Here is a 27,565-nt window from a genome sequence, read left to right as displayed (position 1 = left end):
CGCGATTGGGATTATATATATATATATATATATATATATATATATATACAGGGTGTTTCAAAAATGACCGGTATATTTGAAACGGCAATAAAAACTAAACGAGCAGCGATAGAAATACACCGTTTGTTGCAATATGCTTGGGACAACAGTACATTTTCAGGCGGACAAACTTTCGAAATTACAGTAGTTACAATTTCCAACAACAGATGGCGCTGCAAGTGATGTGAAAGATATAGAAGACAACGCAGTCTGTGGGTGCGCCATTCTGAACGTCGTCTTTCTGCTGTAAGCGTGTGCTGTTCACAACGTGCAAGTGTGCTGTAGACAACATGGTTTATTCCTTAGAACAGAGGATTTTTCTGATGTTGGAATTCCACCGCCTAGAACACAGTGTTGTTGCAACAAGACGAAGTTTTCAACGGAGGTTTAATGTAACCAAAGGACCGAAAAGCGATACAATAAAGGATCTGTTTGAAAAATTTCAACGGACTGGGAACGTGACGGATGAACGTGCTGGAAAGGTAGGGCGACCGCGTACGGCAACCACAGAGGGCAACGCGCAGCTAGTGCAGCAGGTGATCCAACAGTGGCCTCGGGTTTCCGTTCGCCGTGTTGCAGCTGCGGTCCAAATGACGCCAACGTCCACGTATCGTCTCATGCGCCAGAGTTTACACCTCTATCCACACAAAATTCAAACGCGGCAACCCCTCAGCGCCGCTACCATTGCTGCACGAGAGACATTCGCTAACGATATAGTGCACAGGATTGATGACGGCGATATGCATGTGGGCAGCATTTGGTTTACTGACGAAGCTTATTTTTACCTGCACGGCTTCGTCAATAAACAGAACTGGCGCATATGGGGAACCGAAAAGCCCCATGTTGCAGTCCCATCGTCCCTGCATCCTCAAAAAGTACTGGTCTGGGCCGCCATTTCTTCCAAAGGAATCATTGGCCCATTTTTCAGATCCGAAACGATTACTGCATCACGCTATCTGGACATTCTTCGTGAATTTGTGGCGGTACAAACTGCCTTAGACGACACTGCGAACACCTCGTGGTTTATGCAAGATGGTGCCCGGCCACATCGCACAGCCGACGTCTTTAATTTCCCGAATGAATATTTCGATGATTGTGTGATTGCTTTGGGCTATCCGAAACATACAGGAGGCGGCGTGGATTGGCCTCCCTGTTCGCCAGACATGAACCCCTGTGACTTCTTTTTGTGGGGACACTTGAAAGACCAGGTGTACCGCCAGAATCCAGAAAAAATTGAACAGCTGAAGCAGTACATCTCATCTGCATGTGAAGCCATTCCGCCAGACACGTTGTCAAAGGTTTCGGGTAATTTCATTCAGAGACTACGCCATATTATTGCTACGCATGGTGGATATGTGGAAAATATCGTACTATAGAGTTTCCCAGACCGCAGCGCCATCTGTTGTTGAAAACTGTAACTACTGTAATTTCGAAAGTTTGTCTGCCTGAAAATGTACTGTTGTCCCAAGCATATTGCAACAAACGGTGTATTTCTATCGCTGCTCGTTTAGTTTTTATTGCCGTTTCAAATATACCGGTCATTTTTGAAACACCCTGTATATATATATATATATATATATATATATATATATATATATAATTCGTAGAAATAAAAGAAGTTTTCAGTCGCCAATTTTTATAATTAAGTCAATTACCGGTTTTGATCATTACGATCATATATATATATATATATATATATATATATATATATATATATATATATATCATCCTTCAAGACTGATTATCCCTTTCAGCGTTCAGTCTGGAGCATAGTCCCCCTTATAAAATTCCTCCATGATCCCCTATTCAGTGCTAACATTGGTGCCTCTTCTGATGTTAAGCCTATTACTTCAAAATCATTCTTAACCGAATCCAGGTACCTTCTTCTTGGACTACCCCGACTCCTCCTACCCTCTACTGCTGAACCCATGAGTCTCTTGGGTAACCTTGCTTCTCCCATGCGTGTAATATGACCCCACCATCTAAGCCTGTTCGCCCTGACTGCTACATCTATAGAGTTCTGGGAATGAACTCTACAGATGAACTCTATATATATATATATATATATATATATATATATATATATATATATATATATATATATATATAATTCGTAGAAACAAAAGAAGTTTTCAGTCGCCAATTTTTACACTTAAGTCAATTACCGGTTTTGATCATTACGATCATCATCAGATTGATCTGTCTCCTTAATTTAGTAGAAGAAAATATTTTTTTTCGTCATGATAGCGTCGTCACAAGTATAAGAACGTGATGGGAGTATGATGAACATTAATGGCCCATTATGTATGGCCGACGGTAGCACGCTGTCGGACCGTTTTAGTTTCCACGAATTCTAAATACTGGATCAATGCGGTCTTGAAGATGGTCATGTCACCGCTCAAGAGTATATACATATGGTCTATTGCATAATGTAGGAAGCTCCATTAGGCTGTCAGTAGATGGTGCTGTTGTTCATGTGAAGATATCAACCTCAGAAGGTAGTGACCAATTGCAGGAAGACCTGTAGAAGGTCGATGATTGGTAGAGGGACCAGCAGTTGATCCTGAACGTAAGTAAACGTAACGTGTTGTGCATAAATACAGCACTGTACGATTATACCATTGACGACAAGCCATTGCAAATAGTAGGATAACTATCTAAAGTACCTAGGAATGACCATTTGCTCCGACCTAACTGGAATGATCCTATTGTAAGAAAACCAGACACTTATGTGGAAGTAATATGTTGCCCGACTTTTCCCAGAACTTACTCCTTCGGAATTTCGGTAATAATCTCTCCGTGACGCACCACGCCTCTCTTCTAATGTATGCCACTGACGTTTGTAGAACATCTCCGTAACGCCCTCGCGCCGACTAAACAATCCAGTGTGGAACGCGCCACTCTTCTTTGGATATTCTCTTTCTCTTATATATGTCCTACCTGGTAAGTATCCCATATTGATGAATAGTACTCAAGAATCGGTCGAACAAGCGCCTTGTAAGCCACTTCCTTCGTGGATGAATTACATTTCCTTAAGATTCTTCGTATGATTCTCAGTCTGGCATCTACTTTTGCTTCTATTTGTTTTGTATGATCACTTAAGGTCGCTCTGGATAGTTACTCTTAGATATTTTACCGTAGATACTGTCTCTAGCAGCTTCTCATCAATAGTGTAGTTGTATACTAGTTACATTCTTTTCTTGCGTATGCGTTTAGGCTCATACGCCAGAGCCTGCACCATTCAGTAATCGTCTGCAGGTCATTCTGCAAAACGATGCTGTCTTCTGGCGTTTCTACTTCTTATCGACTACCGCATCATCTGTGAGTAGGTAACCAACGCGTTCTACTAGATCGTTTATGTGCACTGTAAACGGTAACGGTCTTATCACGATCCTTAGGGTACTCAGGAAATAACCTTTAAATCTGTCGATGTTTTCCGTTAAGAGTAACGCGGTGAGTTCTATCTGCATGGAATTTTGAATCCAGTCTCAAATCTCCGATATTCGATAAGCTGTTTTTTTTTTTTTTTTTCTAAACAGTGGTGCGGCACGCTGTCAAGTACCTTCCTGAAGTCAAGCAACACGGCGTCAGCCTCAGCGCCATTGTCTGCAACGGCATGGTTCTCAGGAAGGCAGAGTGTGAGCTGAATTTCACGAGATCACTGTTTGCGGAATCCATGTTGATTTTTATAGAGGGTATTTTCGTTCTCCAAAAACGTCAAAAATCTTTGATCATAATATATGTTTCATAGTTCCACAACAGATTGACATCAGCTATATAGATCTATAATTATAAGCAGCTGTCGTATGGCCCTTCTTCAAAACGGGAATGAACTGTCCTTTTTTCCAGTCGCTAGGCACACTTCGTTCCCCAAGCGATCTACGATAAACTGTTGCTAGAAGAGCAAGTTATTTCGCATAATCTTTGTCGAATTTTACAGATATCTCATCTGGTCGTGGTGTCTTTCGACTACTAAGTGATTGTAGTTGCTTTTCTCTTCCACAATCAATCACTATGATTGAAAGGAGGGACTGTGTTATGATATTCCGTTGTGTAACATTTTTTTGGAAGAACGAATTCAGTTTCTCCAGCTGCAACATAGTCGCGTATGTGAACAGTGATCCAATACTGTCAAATGTTTTATATTCCAGTCTTTCATCACAATATCAATTCTTTTGATGATGACCGGTTTCAGTCAGTAATGACCATCCTCAGATCTACAATATAAAAATACCGGGTGATAAAAAAGTCAGTATAAATTTGAAAACTTAATAAACCACGGAATAATGTAGATAGAGAGATAAAAATTGACACACTTGCTTTGAATGACATGGGGTTTTATTAGAACCACCCCATATTACTAGACGCGTGAAAGATCTCCTGCGTGCGTCGTTTGGTGATGATCGTGTGTGCAGCCTCCACTTTCGTCATGCTTGGCCTCCCAGGTCCCCAGACCTCAGTCCGTGCGATTATTGGCTTTGGGGTTACCTGAAGTTGCAAGTGTGTCGTGATCGACCGACATCTCTAGAGATGCTGAAAGACAACATCCGACGCCAATGCCTCACCATAACTCTGGACATGCTTACAGTGCTGTTCACAACATTATTCCTCGACTACAGCTATTGTTGAGCAATGATGGTGGGCATATTGAGCATTTCCTGTAAAGAACATCATCTTTGCTTTGTCTTACTTTGTTATGCTAATTATTGCTGTCCTGATCAGATGAAGCGCCATCTGTCGGACATTTTTTTGAACTTTTGTGGTTGTTTTTTTTTTTTTTTTGGTTCTAATAAAACCCCATGTCATTCCAAGCATGTGTGTCAATTTGTACCTCTCTATCTACATTATTCCGTGATATATTCAGTTTTCAAAATTATACTGACTTTTTGATCACCCGTATGACAATTGGTTTCTATGATAGTTGTCAATATTTAAAAGTCTGCTACATGTATTTGACCTAATGCGTTTTTAACAGATTATGTTTCCTACGTAAATGATGACTACATCTAAGCCCACAGTAGCGACATCTATGTAGGATGTAGGCAAACATATTTCTGGTAGCTACTGTACTTCAGTAGCCAGTTGCAAAAATGACTGTGTGTACTATGTGGACTAGTCTACACGTTATTTTAGATCTATGTAACGATGCTGTGCTGAGTATATTTATATGTTTTGACGATACCATTACGGCTTTATCACTTTGGGACATAGTGTAGAAAAGGTACGTTTTACCCTATTTTACCTTTACATTTCCCCTGTTGTGTGATAGTATTTTGTGATACGCAATGCTGTATTGTGTTGAAAGACACATTGCTCACGAGGTGTATATATTTTTATATTGTAGATCTGAGGACGGTCATTACTGACTGAAACCGCTCATCGTCAAAAGAATTGATATTGCGATCAAAGACTGGAATAAAAGAATTTAATGAATTCAGTGTTTCTGCCTTCCTTCTGTTATCCTCTGTTTCGGTACTAGTATGGTCTCTGACTGAACTGAGTAAATGGGTTCGAACTGCTTACTGAGTTTACGTGACATCCTGGTAGTAAATCTACATCTACATCTACATCTATACTCCGCGAGCCACCTTACGGTGTGTGGCGGAGGGTACTTATTGTACCACTATCTGATCCCCCCTTCCCTGTTCCATTCACGAATTGTGCGTGGGAAGAACGACTGCTTGTAAGTCTCCGTATTTGCTCTAATTTCTCGGATCTTTTCGTTGTGATCATTACGCGAGATATATGTGGGCGGTAGTAATATGTTGCCCATCTCTTCCCGGAATGTGCTCTCTCGTAATTTCGATAATAAACCTCTCCGTATTGCGTAACGCCTTTCTTGAAGTGTCCGCCACTGGAGCTTGTTCAGCATCTCCGTAACGCTCTCGCGCTGACTAAATGTCCCCATGACGAATCGCGCTGCCTTTCGCTGGATCATGTCTATCTCTTCTATTAATCCAACCTGATAAGGGTCCCATACTGATGAGCAATACTCAAGAATCGGACGAACAAGCGTTTTGTAAGCTACTTCTTTCGTCGATGAGTCACATTTTCTTAGAATTCTTCCTATGAATCTCAACCTGGCGCCTGCTTTTCCCACTATTTGTTTTATGTGATCATTCCACTTCAGATCGCTCCGGATAGTAACTCCTAAGTTTTTTACGGTCGTTACCGCTTCCAATGATTTACCACCTATGGCATAATCGTACTGGAATGGATTTCTGCCCCTATGTATGCGCATTATATTACATTTATCTACGTTTAGGGAAAGCTGCCAGCTGTCGCACCATGCATTAATCCTCTGCAGGTCCTCCTGGAGTACGTACGAGTCTTCTGATGTTGCTACTTTCTTGTAGACAACCGTGTCATCTGCAAATAGCCTCACGGAGCTACCGATGTTGTCAACTAAGTCATTTATGTATATTGTAAACAATAAAGGTCCTATCACGCTTCCCTGCGGTACTCCCGAAATTACCTCTACATCTGCAGATTTTGAACCGTTAAGAATGACATGTTGTGTTCTTTCTTCTAGGAAATCCTGAATCCAATCACAAACCTGGTCCGATATTCCGTAAGCTCGTATTTTTTTCACTAAACGTAAGTGCGGAACCGTATCAAATGCCTTCCTGAAGTCCAGGAATACGGCATCAATCTGCTCGCCAGTGTCTACGGCACTGTGAATTTCTTGGGCAAATAGGGCGAGCTGAGTTTCACATGATCTCTGTTTGCGGAATCCATGTTGGTTATGATGAAGGAGATTTGTATTATCTAAGAACGTCATAATACGAGAACACAAAACATGTTCCATTATTCTACAACAGATTGACGTAAGCGAAATAGGCCTATAATTATTCGCATCTGATTTATGACCCTTCTTGAAAATGGGAACGACCTGTGCTTTCTTCCAGTCGCTAGGTACTTTACGTTCTTCCAGCGGTCTACGATAAATTGCTGATAGAAAGGGGGCAAGTTCTTTAGCATAATCACTGTAGAATCTTAAGGGTATCTCGTCTGGTCCGGATGCTTTTCCGCTACTAAGTGATAGCAGTTGTTTTTCAATTCCGATATCGTTTATTTCAATATTTTCCATTTTGGCGTCCGTGCGACGGCTGAAGTCAGGGACCGTGTTACGATTTTCCGCAGTGAAACAGTTTCGGAACACTGAATTCAGTATTTCTGCCTTTCTTCGGTCGTCCTCTGTTTCGGTGCCATCGTGGTCAACGAGTGACTGAATAGGGGATTTAGATCCGCTTACCGATTTTACATATGACCAAAACTTTTTAGGGTTCTTGTTTAGATTGTTTGCCAATGTTTTATGTTCGAATTCGTTGAATGCTTCTCTCATTGCTCTCTTTACGCTCTTTTTCGCTTCGTTCAGCTTTTCCTTATCAGCTATGATTCGACTACTCTTAAACCTATGATGAAGCTTTCTTTGTTTCCGTAGTACCTTTCGTACATGATTGTTATACCACGGTGGATCTTTCCCCTCGCTTTGGACCTTAGTCGGTACGAACTTATCTAAGGCGTACTGGACGATGTTTCTGAATTTTTTCCATTTTTGTTCCACATCCTCTTCCTCAGAAATGAACGTTTGATGGTGGTCACTCAGATATTCTGCGATTTGTGCCCTATCACTCTTGTTAAGCAAATATATTTTCCTTCCTTTCTTGGCATTTCTTATTACACTTGTAGTCATTGATGCAACCACTGACTTATGATCACTGATACCCTCTTCTACATTCACGGAGTCGAAAAGTTCCGGTCTATTTGTTGCTATGAGGTCTAAAACGTTAGCTTCACGAGTTGGTTCTCTAACTATCTGCTCGAAGTAATTCTCGGACAAGGCAGTCAGGATAATGTCACAAGAGTCTCTGTCCCTGGCTCCAGTTCTGATTGTGTGACTATCCCATTCTATACCTGATAGATTGAAGTCTCCCCCTATTACAATAGTATGATCACGAAACTTCTTCACGACGTTCTGCAGGTTCTCTCTGAGGCGCTCAACTACTACGGTTGCTGATGCAGGTGGTCTATAGAAGCATCCGACTATCATATCTGACCCACCTTTGATACTTAACTTAACCCAGATTATTTCACATTCGCATTCGCTAATAACTTCACTGGATATTATTGAATTCTTTACTGCTATAAATACTCCTCCACCATTGGCGTTTATCCTATCCTTGCGGTATATATTCCATTCTGTGTCTAGGATTTCGTTACTGTTCACTTCCGGTTTTAACCAACTTTCCGTTCCTAATACTATATGCGCACTATTTCCTTCAATAAGAGATACTAATTCAGGAACCTTGCCCTGGATACTCCTGCAGTTTACCAATATTACGTTAACATTTCCTGTTTTTGGTCTCTGAGGACGGACGTTCTTTATCAACGATGATAATGTCCTCTCTGGTAAGCCGTCAGGTATTTTATCGTTTCGCCCAAGGGGGGGTCCCTCTAAACCCCCGTGTGCACGCCACACGTACTCTGCTACCCTAGTAGCTGCTTCCGGTGTGTAGTGCACGCCTGACCTGTCTAGGGGGGCCCTACAGTTCTCCACCCAATAACGGAGATCGATGAATTTGCAACCATTATAGTCGCAGAGTCGTCTGAGCCTCTGGTTTAGACCCTCCACACGGCTCCAAACCAGAGGACCGCGATCGACTCTGGGCACTATGCTGCAGATATTAAGCTCAGCTTGCACTCCGCGTGCGATGCTGGTTGTCTTCACCAAATCAGCCAGCCGCCGGAAGGAACCAAGGATGGCCTCAGAACCCAAGCGGCAGGCGTCATTCGTTCCGACATGTGCTACTATCTGCAGCCGGTCACACCCAGTGCGTTCAATAGCTGCCGGAAGGGCCTCCTCCACATTACGGACGAGACCCCCCGGCAAGCACACCGAGTGCACACTGGCATTCTTCCCCGACCTACCCGCTATTTTCCTGAGGGGCTCCATAACCCGCCTAACGTTGGAGCTCCCTATAACTAATAGGCCCGCCCTCTGTGACTGTCGCGACCTTGCCGGAGAATCGGCCACTGGCCCAACAGGCGAGGCATCCTGTGGTGGCTCGGAAACGATGTCATCACCACTAGGAAGCACCCCGTACCTGTTGGAAAGGGGTAAGGCAGCTGCCACGCGGCCAGATCCCACCTTCGCCTTTCGTCCAGGCACGCGCGAGCCCACCACTGTCCGCCATTCACCCTGGAGTGATGGCTGACCGGTAAGATGCTCACTGCCGGAAGACGCAGCGACATCAGGGGTTCCATGTGATTCCAAGGCCACCGAAGTAGGCATAGGTCTCACCACAGTTGCCCCAACGCCACTACGAGCCGACGCCTGCGCCTCGAGCTCGATGAGCCTAACAGACAAAGCCTCCACCTGCCCCCGAAGAGTGGCCAATTCTCCTTGCGTCCGCTCACAACAACCACAGTCCCTACACATGACTATGTTTACCCTACTCTATACGGTGACAAATTCCCAAGATAATCTTCTGATGAGCTACTCTGATAATCAAGAAACATTCACTGAAATACGAGACGCGAAAACTACGCTAGGTTTTCCCAGAAAAACTATGTAAAAGCTAAGCGCAGCAAATAAGTACAAAAACGCTTTATACAAACAGTACTCGCTGCTGCTGGTGCTCTCGCTCTGGCTGTCACAAGACAACTGCTGATTCAAGTGACTAGTGGCTAACGGCCGCGAAACAAACAAAAGACGGTTTTAGGGCGCTTTCTGTTCTAAACGATCAAGAAAACACTAAGAAATCTAACACGAAAACTACGTAAAGTTTTATCAAGAACTGTTAGTTACTATGCAGAGCAGATAAACACAAATAGAATCCCTTCCTTAGTGGAAGGTCGTAAACAAAATGCAAAATAAACGCTTTATACAAACAGTACTCGCTGCTGCTGGTGCTCTCGCTCTGGCTGTCACAAGACAACTGCTGATTCAAGTGACTAGTGGCTAACGGCCGCGAAACAAACAAAAGACGGTTTTAGGGCGCTTTCTGTTCTAAACGATCAAGAAAACACTAAGAAATCTAACACGAAAACTACGTAAAGTTTTATCAAGAACTGTTAGTTACTATGCAGAGCAGATAAACACAAATAGAATCCCTTCCTTAGTGGAAGGTCGTAAACAAAATGCAAAATAAACGCTTTATACAAACAGTACTCGCTGCTGCTGGTGCTCTCGCTCTGGCTGTCACAAGACAACTGCTGATTCAAGTGACTAGTGGCTAACGGCCGCGAAACAAACAAAAGACGGTTTTAGGGCGCTTTCTGTTCTAAACGATCAAGAAAACACTAAGAAATCTAACACGAAAACTACGTAAAGTTTTATCAAGAACTGTTAGTTACTATGCAGAGCAGATAAACACAAATAGAATCCCTTCCTTAGTGGAAGGTCGTAAACAAAATGCAAAATAAACGCTTTATACAAACAGTACTCGCTGCTGCTGGTGCTCTCGCTCTGGCAACAAATGGGTTCGAACTGCTTACTGATTTTACGTGACATCCTGGTAGCCGGGTAGAGCAGTATTTCTTGACTTCTGAAAATCACTTGACTTAGTACCACAACTACGCTGGCCATCGAAAGTATGATCATATGGAATATCAAGCAAAATCTGTGACCGGACTGATGATTTCCTGGTAGGGAGGACGCACCATGTTATCTTGGAGAGTCATCGACAGGTGTAGAAATGACTTCGGGTATGTCCCAGGGAGCCAACGGCCTTGCCGCAGTGGTAACAGCGGTTCCCGTCAGATCACCGAAGTTCACCACTGTCGGGATGGGTGACCATCCGGTCTGCCGAGCGCTGTTCACAAGCGGGGTGCACTCAGTCCCTGTGAGGTAAACTGAGGATTGATTCAGAAGTAGCGGCTCCGGTCTCGGAAACTGACATACGGCCGGGAGAGCGGTGTGTTGACCACGTGCCCCTCCATATCCGCATCCAGTGACGCCTGTGGGTTGAGGATGATACGGCGGCTGGTCGGTACCGTTACGCCTCCATGGCATGTTTGGGAGGAGTTTAGTTTTCGTTTTATGTCCCAGAGAAGTGTGTTGGGACCCCTTATTGTTCGTATTGTATATTAATAGTCTTGCAGACAATAATAATATTAATAATCTTGCAGACAATATTAATAGTAAACCTCAGTCTTTTTGCAGATGATGCAGTTATCGGTAATGAAGCACTGTCTGAAAAAAAAAACGGCGTACATTTTCTGTCGGGTCTTGATAACTTTTCAATGTTGTGCCAAGATTGGCAACGTGACTTAAATGTTCACGAATTTAAAATTTTGCCGCAGTAAGAATCGGTCAACTCATACAAATACCTTGGTGTAACGACCTGTAGGAATATGAAATGGAACAGTCGCATAATGTCGGTAGTAGGAAAAGTACATCAATGATTTCGGTTCATTAGTAGAATACTATGGAAATGCAGTCACGTATAAAGGGAACTGCTTACAAAACAATCATGATACGCAGCTTAGAATATTACAGAAGTGTATGGGACTCGTACCGAATAGGACTAACAGAGGATATTGAACGTATAAAAGGAAAAGCGGCACGGATGTTCGCAGGTTAGTTTGACCCTTCGTTCAAATGGTTCAAATGGCTCTAAGAACTATGGGACTTTACATCTGGGGTCATCAGTCCACTGGAACTTAGAACTAGTTAAACGTAAGTAACCTAAGGACATCACACACATCCATGCCCGAGGCAGGATCCGAACCTGCGACCGTAGCAGACGCGCGCTTCCGGTCTGAAGCGCCTAGAACCGCTCGACCACAGCGGCCGGCTGACACTTGGTAGAGTTTCACAGAAATGCTGAAGGAACTGGAAAACACCTGGACAGGCTCTAACAATACCACCACTTGCAAAGTAGGTTAGAAATCAGATTAATAATGTCGCTCACGCAGCATATGTTCGCTTTATCGGGAAACAACAAAGTTATTGACTGTGGATGGTATCGTCAGAATGGAAATAATGAAGTCACTGTAAAAAAGTCATTAATTTTGGCACTTATCTTGAATGGATTCCCACGTAGATTGCGTCGAAGTTGTTATGGCTCATCTTGTTGTTGCTAGGGTGATTCCACTTTGACTACTAGAAGGTTCAGATCTGTATTTTAGCAATATTTGAAGACCTAACAAATGCGTTTTTCAGGAAATTCTTAATGATCAAACAATTCCAGATCAGAACAATGCTATGGTAGAAATAATTTCTGCCTTAGTGTTCGCGATCCACATTTTTATTAAACTTCTTGTAAATTCACATATACTTCTTCTTAGTTGTCACATCATCAAGAAAACAGTTTTGTATCAATCTTCATATATTTAATCTTCACTTTAACCAAACACAAGACTTGACTGTGCTTTTACAAAGCGAAATAACAACTTAACTTCTGCAAAGTGAAACAAAGACTGCTCTGTGCACTTCGCGCCAAAACGGTTACAAGTAAGTCAAAGATTATGACAGTCTCATAGAAATAAATACACACAAGAACCATATCACTGTAATACATCGATACATCGGAGTACCTATACATTAATAAAACCAGTGTGAATATTGTCACAAAAATATGTCTGTTACTTCGCAGAAAAGTAGTACAATATTCCTGGTATCGAGAACTGGGGTTGGAGTGCCGTAATGGTCACGTAAATAAAGAACCATTACAAGGCGCATACTATCCGGTGAAGACTCACTGAGAAAGTTTTAAGAAGTAACTGTAAGTGATGATCTTAGGGATGTTCTGCAACCACCTAAGTATTGTCCCCACAGGAATCGGGGGGACAGAGGGGTTTAAGCACTAATTCTTCCCAGTCTCTATACGTGAATAGAAGAAGAAATTGGTGCAGATAGTATCTGCATTGACCTTCGTCAATGGTACAATGGGAAGTACGGTCTGAAACGCACTTCACTTGGTTTACAGAGTATGTATGTACATTATCGACAGCTGTGCTGTCTTCGGTGCGGAAGGACCCGGTTTGAATTCCGGCTGCATCCTCTAAAGTAGGGAGACCTGGATGATGATGATTATGATGATGATGATGATGATGATGTTTGGTTTGAGGGGCGCTCAACTGCTCGGTTATCAGCGCCCGTACAATTTCCCAACCTTTGCTCAGTCCAACCGCGCCGCTTTCGGGAATGATGATGAAATGATGAGGACAACACAAACACCCAGTGATGTCGAGGCAGGTGAAAACCCTTGACCCCGCCGGGAATGGAACCCGGGATTCCGTGCTCGGGAAGCGCGAGCGCGACCGCGAGATCACGAACTGTGGACAGGGAGGCCTGGGAGGTGGTCTTACTCAGCCTTGTGGATCCGAATGAGGAGCTGCTTAGGTAAAGAAGCAGCGACATCGCGATTGTGTCAGTTGTGAAGAATCTTGTTTTCAGCGCTCATATCGTTTATGGGATTGTGGAGCGACCCCCGTTTCATGGAACCCGCTACAAAATGTTACGTGTGACTGTAGTCTTACGCAAAACCGATGGACGGTTGTCAGCTATCCGGGCGAGAAGCAGCGTTGATGAATTGGGATTTCCAACGTAGATACAAAGGATCGGAATGTCGAGGTACATTAACACTGCACATCGACCTGGGTCTCGAGAGCCGTTCGTCGAGACGGCGGTGATAACTGCAACGCTGATGGCTGACAACGAGGCGAGCTGTGCTGACGAGTGCTGTGTTGTGTGTGTTCTGCAGGAGGCGGAGGAGAGCATGAGCTAGCAACAGGTGTGCAGGCGTGGACCAGCAGACAGAGGCAGAGCCAGTCAGCATGCTCAAGTGGCTGTCCGGGGCGAGGCCCAAGGGTCCGCAGCCGGCAGAGGTCGTCACCGACGACCCGCTCGCCACCATACACGTCACGGCGGGGGGCAAGCTGGACGGGCCGCTCGAGATCTACGCCGTCAGCAGGTGAGACACTCCACCGCTTCGTCGTGGCGCGAACCCAACTATTCTGCCCACCTCACAAGTTACTTGGAGCCAGGGCTCTCCCAGCCAGCTCTACACTGCCGTACGATCATGGGCGTCCGCAGAAGGCATTGCAAAAGTACACAACTGGCCATTACAATTGCTACACCACGAAGGTGACGCGAAATTTAACCAACAGAAAGAAGATACTGTGATATGCAAATGATTAGCTTTTCAGAGCATTCACACAAGGTTGGCGCCGGTGGCGACACCTACAGCGTGCTGACATGAGGAAAGTTTCCAACCGATTTCTCATACACAAACGCAGTTGACCAGCGTTGCCTGGTGAAACGTTGTTGTGGTACCTCGTGTAAGGAGGAGAAATGCGTACCACCACGTTTCCGACTTTGATAAAGGTCGGATTGTAGCCTACCGCGACTGCGGTTTATTGTATCGCGACATTGCTGCTCGAGTCGGTCGAGAACCAATGACTGTAGCAGAATATGGAATTGGTGGTTTCGGGAGGGTAATACGGAACGCCATGCTGGATCCCAACGGCATCGTATCACTAGCAGTCGAGATGACAGGCATCTTATCAGCATGGCTGTAACGGGTCGTGCAGCCACGTCTCGATCCCTGAGTCAACAGATGGGGACGTTTGCAAGGCAATAACCATCTGCACGAACAGTTCCGCGACGTTTGCAGCAGCATGGCCTATCAGCTCGGAGACCATGGCTGCGGTTACCCTTGTCGCTGCATCACAGGCAGGAGCGCCTGCGATGGTGTACTCAACGACGAACCTGGGTGCACTAATGGCAAAACGTTATGTTTTCGGATGAATCCCGGTTCTGTGTACAGCATCATGATGGTCGCATCCGTGTTTGGCGAAATCGCGGTGAACGCTTATTGGAAGCGTGTATTCGCCATTGCCATACTGGCGTATCAGCCGGCGCGATGGTATGGGCTGCCATTGGTTACACGTCTCGGTCACCTCTTGTTCACATTGACGGCACTTTGAACAGTGGACGTTACATTTCAGATGGGTTACGACCCGTGGCTCTACCCTTCATTCGATCCCTGCGAAACCCTACATTTCAGCAGGATAATGCACGACCTCATGTTGCAGGTCCTGTACGGGCCTTTCTGGGTACAGAAAATGTTCGACTGCTGCCCTGGCCAGCACATTCCCCACATCTCTCACCAATTGAAAACGTCTGGTCAATGCTGGCCGAGCAACTGGCTCGTCACAATACGCCAGTCACTACGCTTCATGAACTGTGGTATCGTGTTGAAGCTGCATGGGCAGCTGTACCTGTACACACCATCCGAGCTCTGGTTGACTCAATGCCCAGGCGTATCTAGGCCGTTATCACGGCCAAAGGTGGTTGTTCTGGGTACTGATTTCTCAGGATCTATGCACCCAAATTGTGTGAAAATGTAATCACGTGTCAGTTCTAGTATAATATATTTGTCCAATGAATACCCGTTTATCATCTGCTTTTCTTCTTGGTGTAGCAATTTTAATAGCCAGTAGTGTACACTCCGGCGTTGGTCTCCTCTACAGTTTTTGCCCTCCACAAGTCCCTCCATTACCAAACTGAAGCTGCCTTGATACTTCAGGATATGTCTTACGAACCAATCCCAGCATTCAGTATGATCCTGTAAATGTGCTACAATTTAATTCCTTCCCAATTCGATGGAGTGCCTCGTCATTAGGTATTCGATCTACCCACCTGCACTGTTCAAAAGATTCTCTTCTCGGCCGAAATTTTTACCATCCTCGACTCGGTTGCATACAATGCTACACTGCAGACAAATACCTTCAGAAAAGACTTGCTGAAATTTAGAATTCATGCTCTATACTAACAAATTTCTCTTTTTCGGAAATGCTTTTCGTGTTGTTGCCTGTCTGCGTTTTATATGCTCTCTGCTTCGGCCATCATCAGTTATTTAGCTGTCCAAATAGCAGAAGACATCTACTACTTTTAGTGTTTCATACCATAATCTAATATCCCAGTATCATCTGATTTAATTCGAATACGTTCCAATACCCTTGTTTTACTTTTGTTGATGTTCGTCCAATAACCTCTTTTCAAGACACTCTTTATACCGTTCAACTACTCTTCCAAATCCTATGCCGTCTCTCCCGGTATGTTTTCGCTGCAGTTTGGCCTCAGTACAGGTTGTCGATGACCTCTCGCTCCCTATATTTTATCGACGTTACTTTAAGAATTTCATAGATTGTATTTCGTTTTTTTTTAACTGAATAATGTCTTATGTGTATTCGTCTACTTGTAATAAAAAATAAGATGAAGGTAGTGCCGCTATATTCATGTTATGTGAATAAGCTGGAACGAAGAAAGAGACTGTAAAACGACGAAATGGTGGAAACTGCATCGCTGGAAGGAAATAGTTTGCGGTTTGGAAACTATGTGTTTCGTTAGCGAATGATGGCCCACAATATATACAGACACCATGGACTATTGACTATTCTGAAAAATTGCTTACTTTGTGGAGACTTCGTATCGTCTAAAAGACAAGGATAATGAAATGTCTATTTCGACCAAGGATAAAGCGTAAGATGCGACACTCCATTCATTATCTCTCTTGAACTATATCACCTCTTGTTCAGATAAAGCTTTACGTTTCTATTTTTCCTAATTCTTATCCGAAACATCAGCATTGTCAACGAGAAAGTTCTCTTCCAGTAGCAAAGGTATTACGTCCGTCATGATACGGTCCCGCCCGCAGCTTGTTAGAATTTCACTCGGATGATATCACGCTGCTGTTGTTGCTGGATAGCAACTTGCTTGTAAACTATCCTCGTGACAACGCGTCCCTACGCGCAGAAGCCATCAGGGGCATCCGCAGTTCGTTAGAAGTTAGCATTGTCTTCCCGGTGGGATTGTTCCAGAATAGCTGTGTTTCAACGACAAGTCAGGTAATGCAGTAGCAGTTTGCAAAGAAAGTAAACATTTATTGAAAGAGAGAAATCTATCGTCTGATAATTACTATAATTATTATGTTGTTCATTTTCCCGGCTGCGTAAAAGAAACGAGGAAGGTTAATTCCTGACGTCGCATTGACATACACGCCCGGAACGTCTCAAGGATGCGGAAGAAAAGTGAGGCATTTCCCCGAAGCGAATTAAGGAAACCACGGAAAACTTACGTCTGACTGGCCAAACGCGGATTCGAACTGTCGGCCTCCCGAATGCGAGTCCAGTGTGCTAACCACAGCGTCCCCTCGCTCTGTTTCGGCAATACAGGTTGTGGCAATAATAACGACTGAAAACCATTTATGTTAGATTAAGAGTATTTGTGTTATCAATGCGAAATAGCTTCTACCAATACTATTACTAACCTCTATTGCACACACGGACAGTTGTCAATAACAACCCATTTTGATTTAATTGTTTTCTTTAGCAACGGAAGACGTTTGTTAGTAAAAGGATAAAATGACATATTAATAAAAATTGAATACAATTAATTATTTGTTAAGCTGGATGCCAGAGGCAACTACTTCAAATCAATGAAGTTGTTAAATACTCATTAATAAACAACAATCACATATTTAAAGAAACTACAGATTTATGACTTAATTTGTGCAGTGTGGACTTACTCAGGGGCAGTGTCGATGTGAATTCAGTTACTTCCGATAAAGACTGTCTGGTGCATCTGGCGAAACGTTTTCGTGGTACGGGTACATTACCGCGGCGTGCACACAGGCATTAAGCTGAAGCGATGCGTCTCTCATGGCAACTCGCAGCTGGTGCCGTTGGTTGGACCTCGGGCTGTATTTCTTCCGTGTTGTACAGGAACATAAGAGATAGTTTTTCCCACACTGCAGTTTTCTGCTATCATCTGGAAGACCTTCACCAGAAGGTGGAAATGTGCTACTATGCTATTATTTCTGAGATGCAGGAGTCCTATCTTCGTTTTTGTGTAGGGATTTGAAAACTTGTCCGTCAGAAACAAAAACCCCTGCCTGTAAACAAAGTGCAACACGTGACACAAGAACAGATCTGTAGTTCCTCAATGTACCCCTTCGTCAAGTATCCCTTTTCTCGCCATCCACAAAATGTATCAAAATGGTTCAAATGGCTCTGAGCACTATGGGACTCAACTGCTGAGGTCATAAGTCCCCTAGAACTTAGAACTACTTAAACCTAACTAACCTAAGGACAACACACACATCCATGCCCGAGGCAGGATTCGAACCTGCGACCGGCGCGGTCGCGCGGTTCCAGACTGTAGCGCCAGAACCGCTCGGCCACCAGCGGCCGGCACCAAAATGTATCCCCTGATTTCTTATTAATGTCAGTTTGCATCCATATGTGAACAAGGTCTAGTTAATTATTATACTGCTGACTGGCACAGAGAAATCCGTTGAAACAATGATCAAGTTTGAATAAATCATTTTAAAGTAACGAATTTAACACATTATTCTTACAATTAAAATATATATACTTGGTCTTAATGTTGAAGCAATGGCCCAGTTGAACAAAGACAGAAGGAGAAATTGGATGTGAGGTAGTTGAAACAACAGTGCAAGCACTGATATGGAGCCGCAAGAAACCTAAAATAAATCGGAGCAGGGGAGGATTTGAACACTACTCCTCCTGCACCGGAATACAGTGTAGAAATCACTACGTCACTTCGGTTACTCAGAGTGTCTGAACTACACAGAGACTCTGGAATAACCTATCAAGAAGACAACAGCATTTCGAGACATAGTGGGAGAAAACTACTCTCTCTTACGTCATCTTATCTTTCGTGATTTTCTCAATTGTGGTATTGGAACATTGTGGGATCGTTGATATCTTTTTTGAAATAAAAAGAACTGAACACAGTTTGCCATTTCAGGAACTCTCATAACTAAAACTTTTCGCCTTCATGTATAGAATGTAATTAACTGTCGATGAAAAGGCCATTTTTTCTGAACTGTGGACCTTCGTATTCCTGGGAAGCTATTGAAGAGTGACCCGCGGACAAAACCATATATTTCTACTGAAATATTCTTTTGAATTTACCTGCCATCCTTCCTCCTGTTGTTAAATACATGAAAGCCGGAAAAGCGAACGAGGTTGCTATTCAACATGAATGAAAAATAACAAAAATATATGAATTCGTAGAAGAGCTCTTGCTACACTATTTCTCTGTATGTTTGTCTGCTTTATGAATGCTAAGTCTCATGCCAACAAATTTCACCAAAAGAGTGGTACGGGTTTGCCGTTTCGCTAATCGTCAACGTGGTTTTTCATTCGAATACATGAAAAAAAAATCAGAAATAATTATTTTCTCCGAAAGCAGGAAGGAAGATCAATGTTTAACGTTCCATCGACGACGTGGTCATTATAGACGGAGCACAATCTCGAATTGAGGAAAGACCTACAAGAAAATTTGTCTTGTTCTTTTCAAAGAAACCATCCTGACATTTTCGTTAAGCAATTTTGGAGACCCCTGGAGAACCTAAATCTGGTCGGCCAAGACGGCAACTACAACCTCCATCTTCCCGAGTGCTAGTTTTCTAGGCTTAGTTACGTATTCAGTGCTCACAAGGGTCCTTTTTAACTGTTAAGCAATGGAAAACTAAAGTGTCATATTACAAGTTTCATTCAATTCCGCCACATCGGCATTCTTCCTTCCTTTGAAGAGGAATCTGTAAATACACTACCATGATGAAAGCCACTGGCAACAGTGGCCGAAAGATGAGGATGTTAGAGGACATGATGTTGTGGTCACACACTCTGAAAAGTTTTACAGAAAATGTGTACATATTGTAATTGTGGTAGAGTAGAACCAAGTGGCGTTCGGGCAGCAAGAAAGTAAACATCCTTATAAAAAGTAGCAGTCTGTCTTCAAATTACACTGTACTTACAGCTTCGTAAGACTGTAGAGGATACATATCGTATGTTCGTAAAAGCAAACGACGTATCTCATACAACAGCTAGAAATTTACATTAACATCGAATCTGTGGCGTAGTGGACAAAGTAGCCGCCTTTCGCCAAAAATGAGCCAAATGACACCAAGGGATAATCAGAGCTTGCTCTGGAAGCAGTGGACAGTATAATGTCTTTTAAATGGAGTCGCCGAAATTGTAAGTACATGATGCAATCGAACTAAAAAAGAAAGAAAGAAAGCTGGCTGTCCACTTAATGATAGCCGAATGTTACTTAACTAGCAGTGTTCCGCAATTTCAACTGGTAGATCAGCTTTGGTAGTCATTTGGAAGGAATGTTTGGCTTCGGTTGTCAGAACGAAAAACAGTTATTCCTTCTTGACGTACCTAATGACTACCTCGTGCATCAATAAGCCGGAAGAAGTTGCGCAAAGGTAAGAAACTAGATTGGTAGCATGGATAAAAATTCAGTGATCATTTTCACTGTTCCTGTCCCCTCTTTAGATTGCTTCTGGGAAATAACTAACAAGCGCCTTCCAAAAATTCAGTGGCCGGTGCATTCCATACCTTTATTCAGCTGGGCTAATGTTCCGTCTCGTTCCTCGTTCAGCATCTCTCAGAATACTCACGTTAATGCAGTGTCCAAAATGAAAGGTAGAGCACCACGTCAATACTTAATATTTTCTTGATAAACACAAAGGACCATCTGTAAAAGAAATCAGCGTCGCTAGACCCTTTAACAAACTTGTTAAATACACTTAGGATATGATAAAAAAGAATTAGAGAGAAATAAGCACAGTATGCTGCTATAGTCACTATATTCACTAATGATGGATTGCAAGTGCCTAAAATTGTGTTGCTAATTTAGTTATACTGTAAAATGCCATGACTAAAATCGTTTTGTGATCTCCATTTCTCGTTATTTATAGAAAACCAACGCAGACCTTACCAAACTTCGATTTCCTCAAAGTCACGAATGACCCAAGAGAATTTTTTCAGCTACATGTTTTCGAAAATCCAGCTGTTCGAGTGTTCTACCAAGAAATATTGCACCCTGTTTATGACACTGGACGCATACGGGAAAGAAAGGATTCAAATCCCATCTGACTTTCCTGATTTTCGTGTAAATAGCTTGAGGCAAATTCTAAGACGTTTAGTTTAAATGTGCACGATACCTTTTTATCCACTACTATCGTCCATCTGTGTTAGCGCTTCATCATCGACGTAGACAATACGTTAAATTACAATCCTTCCTCCACTCCAACTCTGATATCTTTACTTAAAAGAAGGGTGTGTCTCTTTTCTAAAACCTTTCGTTTTGTGCTCATTGTAGGCTGCAGGGCGTGAAATACTTTTGCCTTTTGTAGTCGAAAAGATTCCAGCTAGAATTTTCATTTCTTGTCTGAGAACTTTCCCTTAAAAGAAGTTGGTACTGTCTACTTCGCTCACGTAGCCTAATATGCAAGTTACTACGAACACTATCACTATCTGTATGTTACATCACTATCAACTAACGACATTTATATTTTTATTTCGGGATTATTTTAGTATTTATTCCATTTCTTCTCATCTCAGTAACATAATTTAAGAAACAAAGCATACGACTAACTTTCGTATTTATTTTATACATGTGTTTTATTATATTGCTTGACAGTTGTCAGGGTCAACAATATCTCTACATTATTCGCCCAACTGCAGTGAGTTGTGTCTGTTCCTAGTGGCAGGGGACACCAGCAAGAGGTTTGCCATACTGATAGTAGCCACAGTGCAATATGAGCCCATTTATCAGAGAGCGTATGCTGCAGATACGGAGAGGTGATACAATGTTTCAAACAAATCGACTCGTATTTGGAAAGAGTGAGATCCAGACTCGTTCAGACCTAGCTACCACGTCAGCACCCGTGTGTCCTCCATATCACTACTTGTTCGCTGCGAAGGACTGTATGTTCACGAAGCTTGTTCCATTGACTCAGCTGGGTTCATGCTCCTGAGCGTCCCACGTATTACCTAAATCTTTGTCGTAAAGGGTATATGTGGGATGCTATTATGAGGTATGTTGCATAGAAAATATCAGCACATTGCTTTAAGGCAGTGGTAGGACAGCAGACGAAGAGAGTGCTCTGCCCAACCTTGAGGGGAATGTCTGAGATACAAATTAAAGGTGCCACCTTCAGTGGGTACGGTCTCTATTGATAGACTAGCATTTATGTCGTGACTCTGCTTTGAGGTTAGATTTCTTTATTCACCTTTTTCGTGGTGATGTAGCAAAGGTGTAAAGAAGGAAGTAGAGGATCTAACGTCCCGTCAACAACGAGGTGAGTACGGACGGAGTATAACACTTACAAGGAGAGGCCACAGCGTTGACTTCACGGATTTCCTTCAAACTTTGTACATCTTTAGTAGGCAAGTAGTAAGGTCCACTACATTGGCAATTCCGAGAAAAGCGCAAGAGGAGTTTTACACGTCTGTTGTGTGACTCATGTATCTTTGCGAATGTGCCAATCGTAAGAAGTCATTATGGTCAAGTGATTAGCGTTCGCGCTTGGCAAAAAGGGCGTGGACGAGGCAACGGATTGGATCCTGCTAACAATTATTTTTTTATTTGTATGTTTTTCATCACTGGTCATATTATTTAATTTATGTGACATTCGAGAGGTAAAATAGTGAAAAAAACGTGAATTTTCATGTAGCTGTAGTGAATTTCATATGTTACTTCCCAGTGGCAGTTCACGTGCTGGATGGAACGGACTCACGAAACAGATGCAAACTGTTTATCCTCTTGCTTTTCCTATTTTCGTGAACAAATGATGATGTTGACACAGATCATTTGAATGATTTTTGTATCGAAACGTTGTGGAACAAGTCAGTTTACAGGATACGTACATATGATTAGCTTTAATTTTGATGAACATATTACTTTTCATTTTCACTCATGCGATTACACTTAATTTATTTTTTCACAGGATGAAAATTTTTAATAAAACTTGGTCTCTGGAATAGAAGTAGAAATGATTTTAGGTTAGATCTGAAATTTACTTCGCTACTTGTCAGTCATGTTATGATATTGGGCAAATGATGAAATATTTTAATCGATGCATACTGAGCTCCTTTCTGAGCCACTGACGGCTTTAATAATAGGTAATAAAAATCCTTTTTTCTAGTGTTGTAAATATGAACATCACTGTTCTTCTCACATTATGGTAGATTATTTATGAAGAATTTCGGAGCGAATTTGCTTATAATATGAAGGTGAAGTTAAAAAGTCTAACTGCTTGGAGAGATTACTGCTGGTGAGCGCCACATATAATTCATATTGTTCGCTTTTGCGCAATCAGTATTTTCTTTCTAAGTGATGAATTACCCCATAAAATTTCTCCATAAGACATTATTTAGTGGAAATGTGAAAATATATTAGGTGGTTGATTCTTTTGTTTCCAAGACTAGCAATTATACAACGAGAAGAGTAGCTTAATTTAATTCTTTAGCAGCTCAGTAATATGCTATTTCCAGTTCACGTTTTCATAAACCTGTACACCGAAAAAATTTGGTATACACTGTTTGCCGCCTCTGGTTCTTCTGCTACATCAATTTGCGGTATGATACTATTTGTCGTACAGAGATGAATATAGCGTGTTTTGTCAAAATTTAGGAAGAGTCCATTTCCAGAGAATTACATAATAATTCTTTGAAAACACCATTAAAATTTCTTCTGTTAATTGCACTATAGGAAATATTGCGTCTAATCACAAGTTTTTTTGAGATGATCTTATTATACCATTATTAGTTTCTGGTCTAAAATCTTTTGTAAACTATGCATCACAAAAGATATTGTTATCTTAGGACATAAATGAAAAACTTGAAAAAAGGCATGCTTCCATCTGACGATGGCCTCAGGCCCAATACTTGTAATTGTGTATTAAAATTATTTCAAGAAAACTAATGCTGATTGCAGTATTTCCTACAGTGTCGTTTACGAAAAACAGCTGCGGTGTTCTCGAACCAAAATGGATAAAATAATTTGTTCTGTTATTTTCTCTGTGGTGGGATTTATTATAGCACTAGTACTGCCTACAAAAAGCACCAGTTCTGATTGATAAATATTAAGTGGAAAGTGAGTCACACATACAGGGCAATTGAGCTGTTCTTTCTGAAACGTTTTATGCAACCCATAACGCCTTCAAAAACCATGCGTAAGATTTTGATATTATCTTGCTCACTATGCAGAAAATATTAGTCCAGAAGGGAAATGAACATAGTCTTTTTGTAGAAAATTTAATGTAGTTAAATTTTGGTACTGAGTTATGTTTCCACTGGAACCCACAGCAATGGAGTTGTTCAAGAAGGTGAGTTTTGTACGTTTTTCTTGAACGACTGGAAAACTACGGCCTCTACCACGTTAAATTTCCTGCAAAAATGTCGTGTAGTTTTTCAGTAGGACTGTTACTTTGAACGTAGTGAGCGACAGGATATGAAAATCGTGTGCGTGAAATTTGAAGGAACTGCGGGTTGCATAAAACCCATGGATAGGGGCAGCTGAATTACCCGGTATAAGCAATGGGAATGGACTGTGAGTTGAGCCCTGTGGATTTCCCTTCTTGGTATCGCTGTAGTTACTAAACTTTTATCTTCTTCCATCATTTTTGAACTATTGTTTACTTTAGATTGAAGAGAGTATTACTTTACTTACTACAAGTTTCTCTTTAATGACAAAGAAAAACGGAACAAACATGTTATTACAGTCTTTCGGTAACGTCAATAAAACTGACCCCACTTCGCCTTTAGTTATAACCAACAGTGTATTTGCAGAGCTTGTGATTATTTATTGAGAGTACGATGTGGACACGTTGGCGTAAAGGGAGCCGTGCATCAGCCAGCACGCTTGCCTCAGGGTGAACCCCATCTTCGACGAGGGCGGCGGCTCGGCAGATCGGCGCGGGGGCGGCCGTTGCGACCGCGGCGGCTCTTCTGGGTACGGCAGCAGCGGCAGCGGGGGCGGCAGCGGGGGCGGCAGCGGAGCCAGGTCGCCGTGCGCCAGCTCGTCCGGCGGCGAGTCCCCCAAGCAGTCAGCACCGCCCACCCCGGAGCAGGCGTCGCCCACGAGGACGCCGGCTACGGTAAGCGGCAACCAACTCGCTGCGCTAAACTCGCATCTCATTTGTTATGGGCAGCCAAGTGAAAACCGAACGCCCGCCACTATGGAACCATGGAATCGGCGCACGCGTTAAAACATTTATCCCACCGGGAGACAAGACGATCAATTCCTATTTGACAGTACCCCACTGACTGATACACAGCTGTACCCACTCTTGCACGCATGTCTTCCTTCAGGTCCCCGAAGATGTTAAAATCAGTCGGCGAAAAGCGGTCTGTACGGAGGATGTTGCACTGTTTCCCGACCAAATCACTGAAGCCTAGCCTTCTTCCTACAGGCAGTGTGGGGCGGTCGTTATAGTGCAACAGAGTGATTTCGTCCAGCAGCATTCCTGACGTTCTTACTTAATGGCGCATCGCAGTTCCTGCAGAGCGTCTTCATAACGCTGCGCATTGATTGTGGATCCACTTTCGAGGAATTAAACTAGCAAAGGGCCCCTGCAGTCGAAGGTCATCATGACCTTACGTGGTGCCACTATTTCGAGCCCGAGAGCAATTGTGGAAACATCCTATAATTCCCCGCCAAAGAAACCCAAAGCTCGAACAGTCCACGGGTGTACTGCCGGTCCATAGAGTCCAATGGGCACAATATTTCGGCGATCTTAAATCCCCTTAGGACGACCGCCCGCCCTCAGGAGCTCAGTTTGTCAGCGCACCTGACGATGGAGACATGTCTGATCGCCGAAATATTGTGCCCGTTGGACACTATGGGCCGGCAGTACACCCGTGGACTGTTCGAGCAAGAAATACGCCGGGAGAAGTTGAAGAATCACAAATCCAAAGCTGTTCATACAAGTTGCAGGATAAATTCAATTGTGGAAGCATCCCACAATGCCCCGCCAAGGAAATCCAAAGCTGTTAACACAAGTTGCAGCATATCACTCGCTCCCACACTGCTAATCGGATGAAGGCTACACTGTAGCCTTTTGGTTGTGAAACACTGCAACATCCATCGTACAACCCGGATCTTTCTCCGTGTGATTTCACATCTTTGGCGACCTGAAGAAAGACAATGCCTGTACGTCGGTTTAAGATGGACGAAGATATTGAGGAGTGAGTGCGGTGATTAATTTTGAATCGAACCATTCCATTGTTCCGTTGTGTTCGGTTTTCATTTGACTGCCCCTTTTATATTACTCAACGGCTAATCCTGGTCACAGTCCCAGATGCAGGTCGCTTGTCTGACGGTTCCGAGAGGCAAAAAAAAAAAAAAAAAATTTTTTCCGTATTTCATATTATTATTGACTGAACTTAAAAATGTAAGATGCTGCCATAATCTTCTCATTAAGAGGTATAATCTCACGTTGAGGCTAGCAGTGTCAACAAACAACACGGTTCAAAAGGTTTAACACAAAAGTGAAGTATTAAAGTTAGAAACTCTCCATGTATCTTGAGTCAGCGTGACTCACAGTGCCCAAATTACCCATACTATATTCATCCAGTAGTGACAATGTGAGTACTTAGCAGCTTCCAAAAACTTTGAAAATAATGTCACATCTGTTCGAAACTTCTTCTCGATGACACATTTCACAAAACGAAAAAATAAAAATAAAAAGTTTATCGGTTACTACATCCTGTGCACCACCTGAAGATGAGTCTGAGAAGGTTCGTAAACCTGTTTATGGAATAGGTAACTATTTCAAAAAAGTGAGTTCAGTTTTCTGTATTTATACTACATTTTCGCTGTTGGTGCAGTAAAACTGCCGTATCAAGCATGACATTTTAATTTATATCTTCTTTACTACTAATTGTATTCGCAACACATTTTACCGGAAGTGTCCACAAGCAACACTGAATGTATCTGCAAAATGATTTCATTGGTTGCCACAAAATTTAAGAGTTATGAACTTATAACCATTGAGATGCGTCAACAGCTACCTTCTGTTTAAAACGGGGCACAAATTACCCTGAATATACATATCCCGTGTATGATAATGAGAGGCCGGCCGGAGTGGCGGAGCGGTTCTAGGCGCTACAATCTGGCACAGCGCTACCACTACGGTCGCAGGTTCGAATTCTGCCTCGGGCATGGGTGTGTGTGACGTCCTTAGGTTAGTTAGGCTTAAGTAGTTCTAAGTTCTAGGGGACTGATGACCTCAGCAGTTAAGTCCCATAGTGGTCAGAGCCATTTGAACCATTTTGATAATGAGAGCAGTTGGTGACTTTCAGCAAACTTTAAAAATAATTTCAAATATTTTCTATTTTCCTGATCACGCGCTTAAGATCAGATATTTAACGCGTTAAATTAGACGTCTGTAGCTGTTTTATCCATGGGGGGTTCGATTCGGGGGTGCGGTTACTGATACTCAATAGACAGTCAGTCGTCATCAGCTATTCTCTGTAAGTGGACCTCTGTGAAAAGAAAACAAGTCCTCTGTTTACTACATTAGAGGGTGCTGTGGTACGGCAACAAGATGTGTTGTGAGCAGACGAAATTACAATCGTGCGGCCGCAGCTCTGGGTTCTTTGATTGCTCAGTGAAGTGGCACGTCGGAACTGTAACTCGTGAAACATCCGGTCACTCTATTACATTAGTAAATAAAGTAATTACTTA

General features: G+C 42.8%; 1 protein-coding gene across 1 annotated transcript in view; it reads left to right on the top strand.

Annotated features, from left to right (window-relative positions):
• Window positions 1-27,565, top strand: part of LOC126482070 (gametogenetin-like) — a 406,404-nt gene that overhangs the window by 231,601 nt on the left and 147,238 nt on the right. Inside the window, exons 3-4 of the mRNA XM_050106046.1 lie at window positions 13,752-13,961; window positions 24,749-24,974. Of these exons, the coding sequence (XP_049962003.1) occupies window positions 13,825-13,961; window positions 24,749-24,974 (363 nt within the window). The 5' untranslated portion in view covers window positions 13,752-13,824. The remainder of the gene's footprint in view (window positions 1-13,751; window positions 13,962-24,748; window positions 24,975-27,565) is intronic.

Source organism: Schistocerca serialis, chromosome 5, assembly GCF_023864345.2.
Source record: "Schistocerca serialis cubense isolate TAMUIC-IGC-003099 chromosome 5, iqSchSeri2.2, whole genome shotgun sequence".
Lineage (NCBI taxonomy): Eukaryota > Metazoa > Arthropoda > Insecta > Orthoptera > Acrididae > Schistocerca > Schistocerca serialis.
This window is presented reverse-complemented; position numbering and strand designations above follow the sequence as displayed.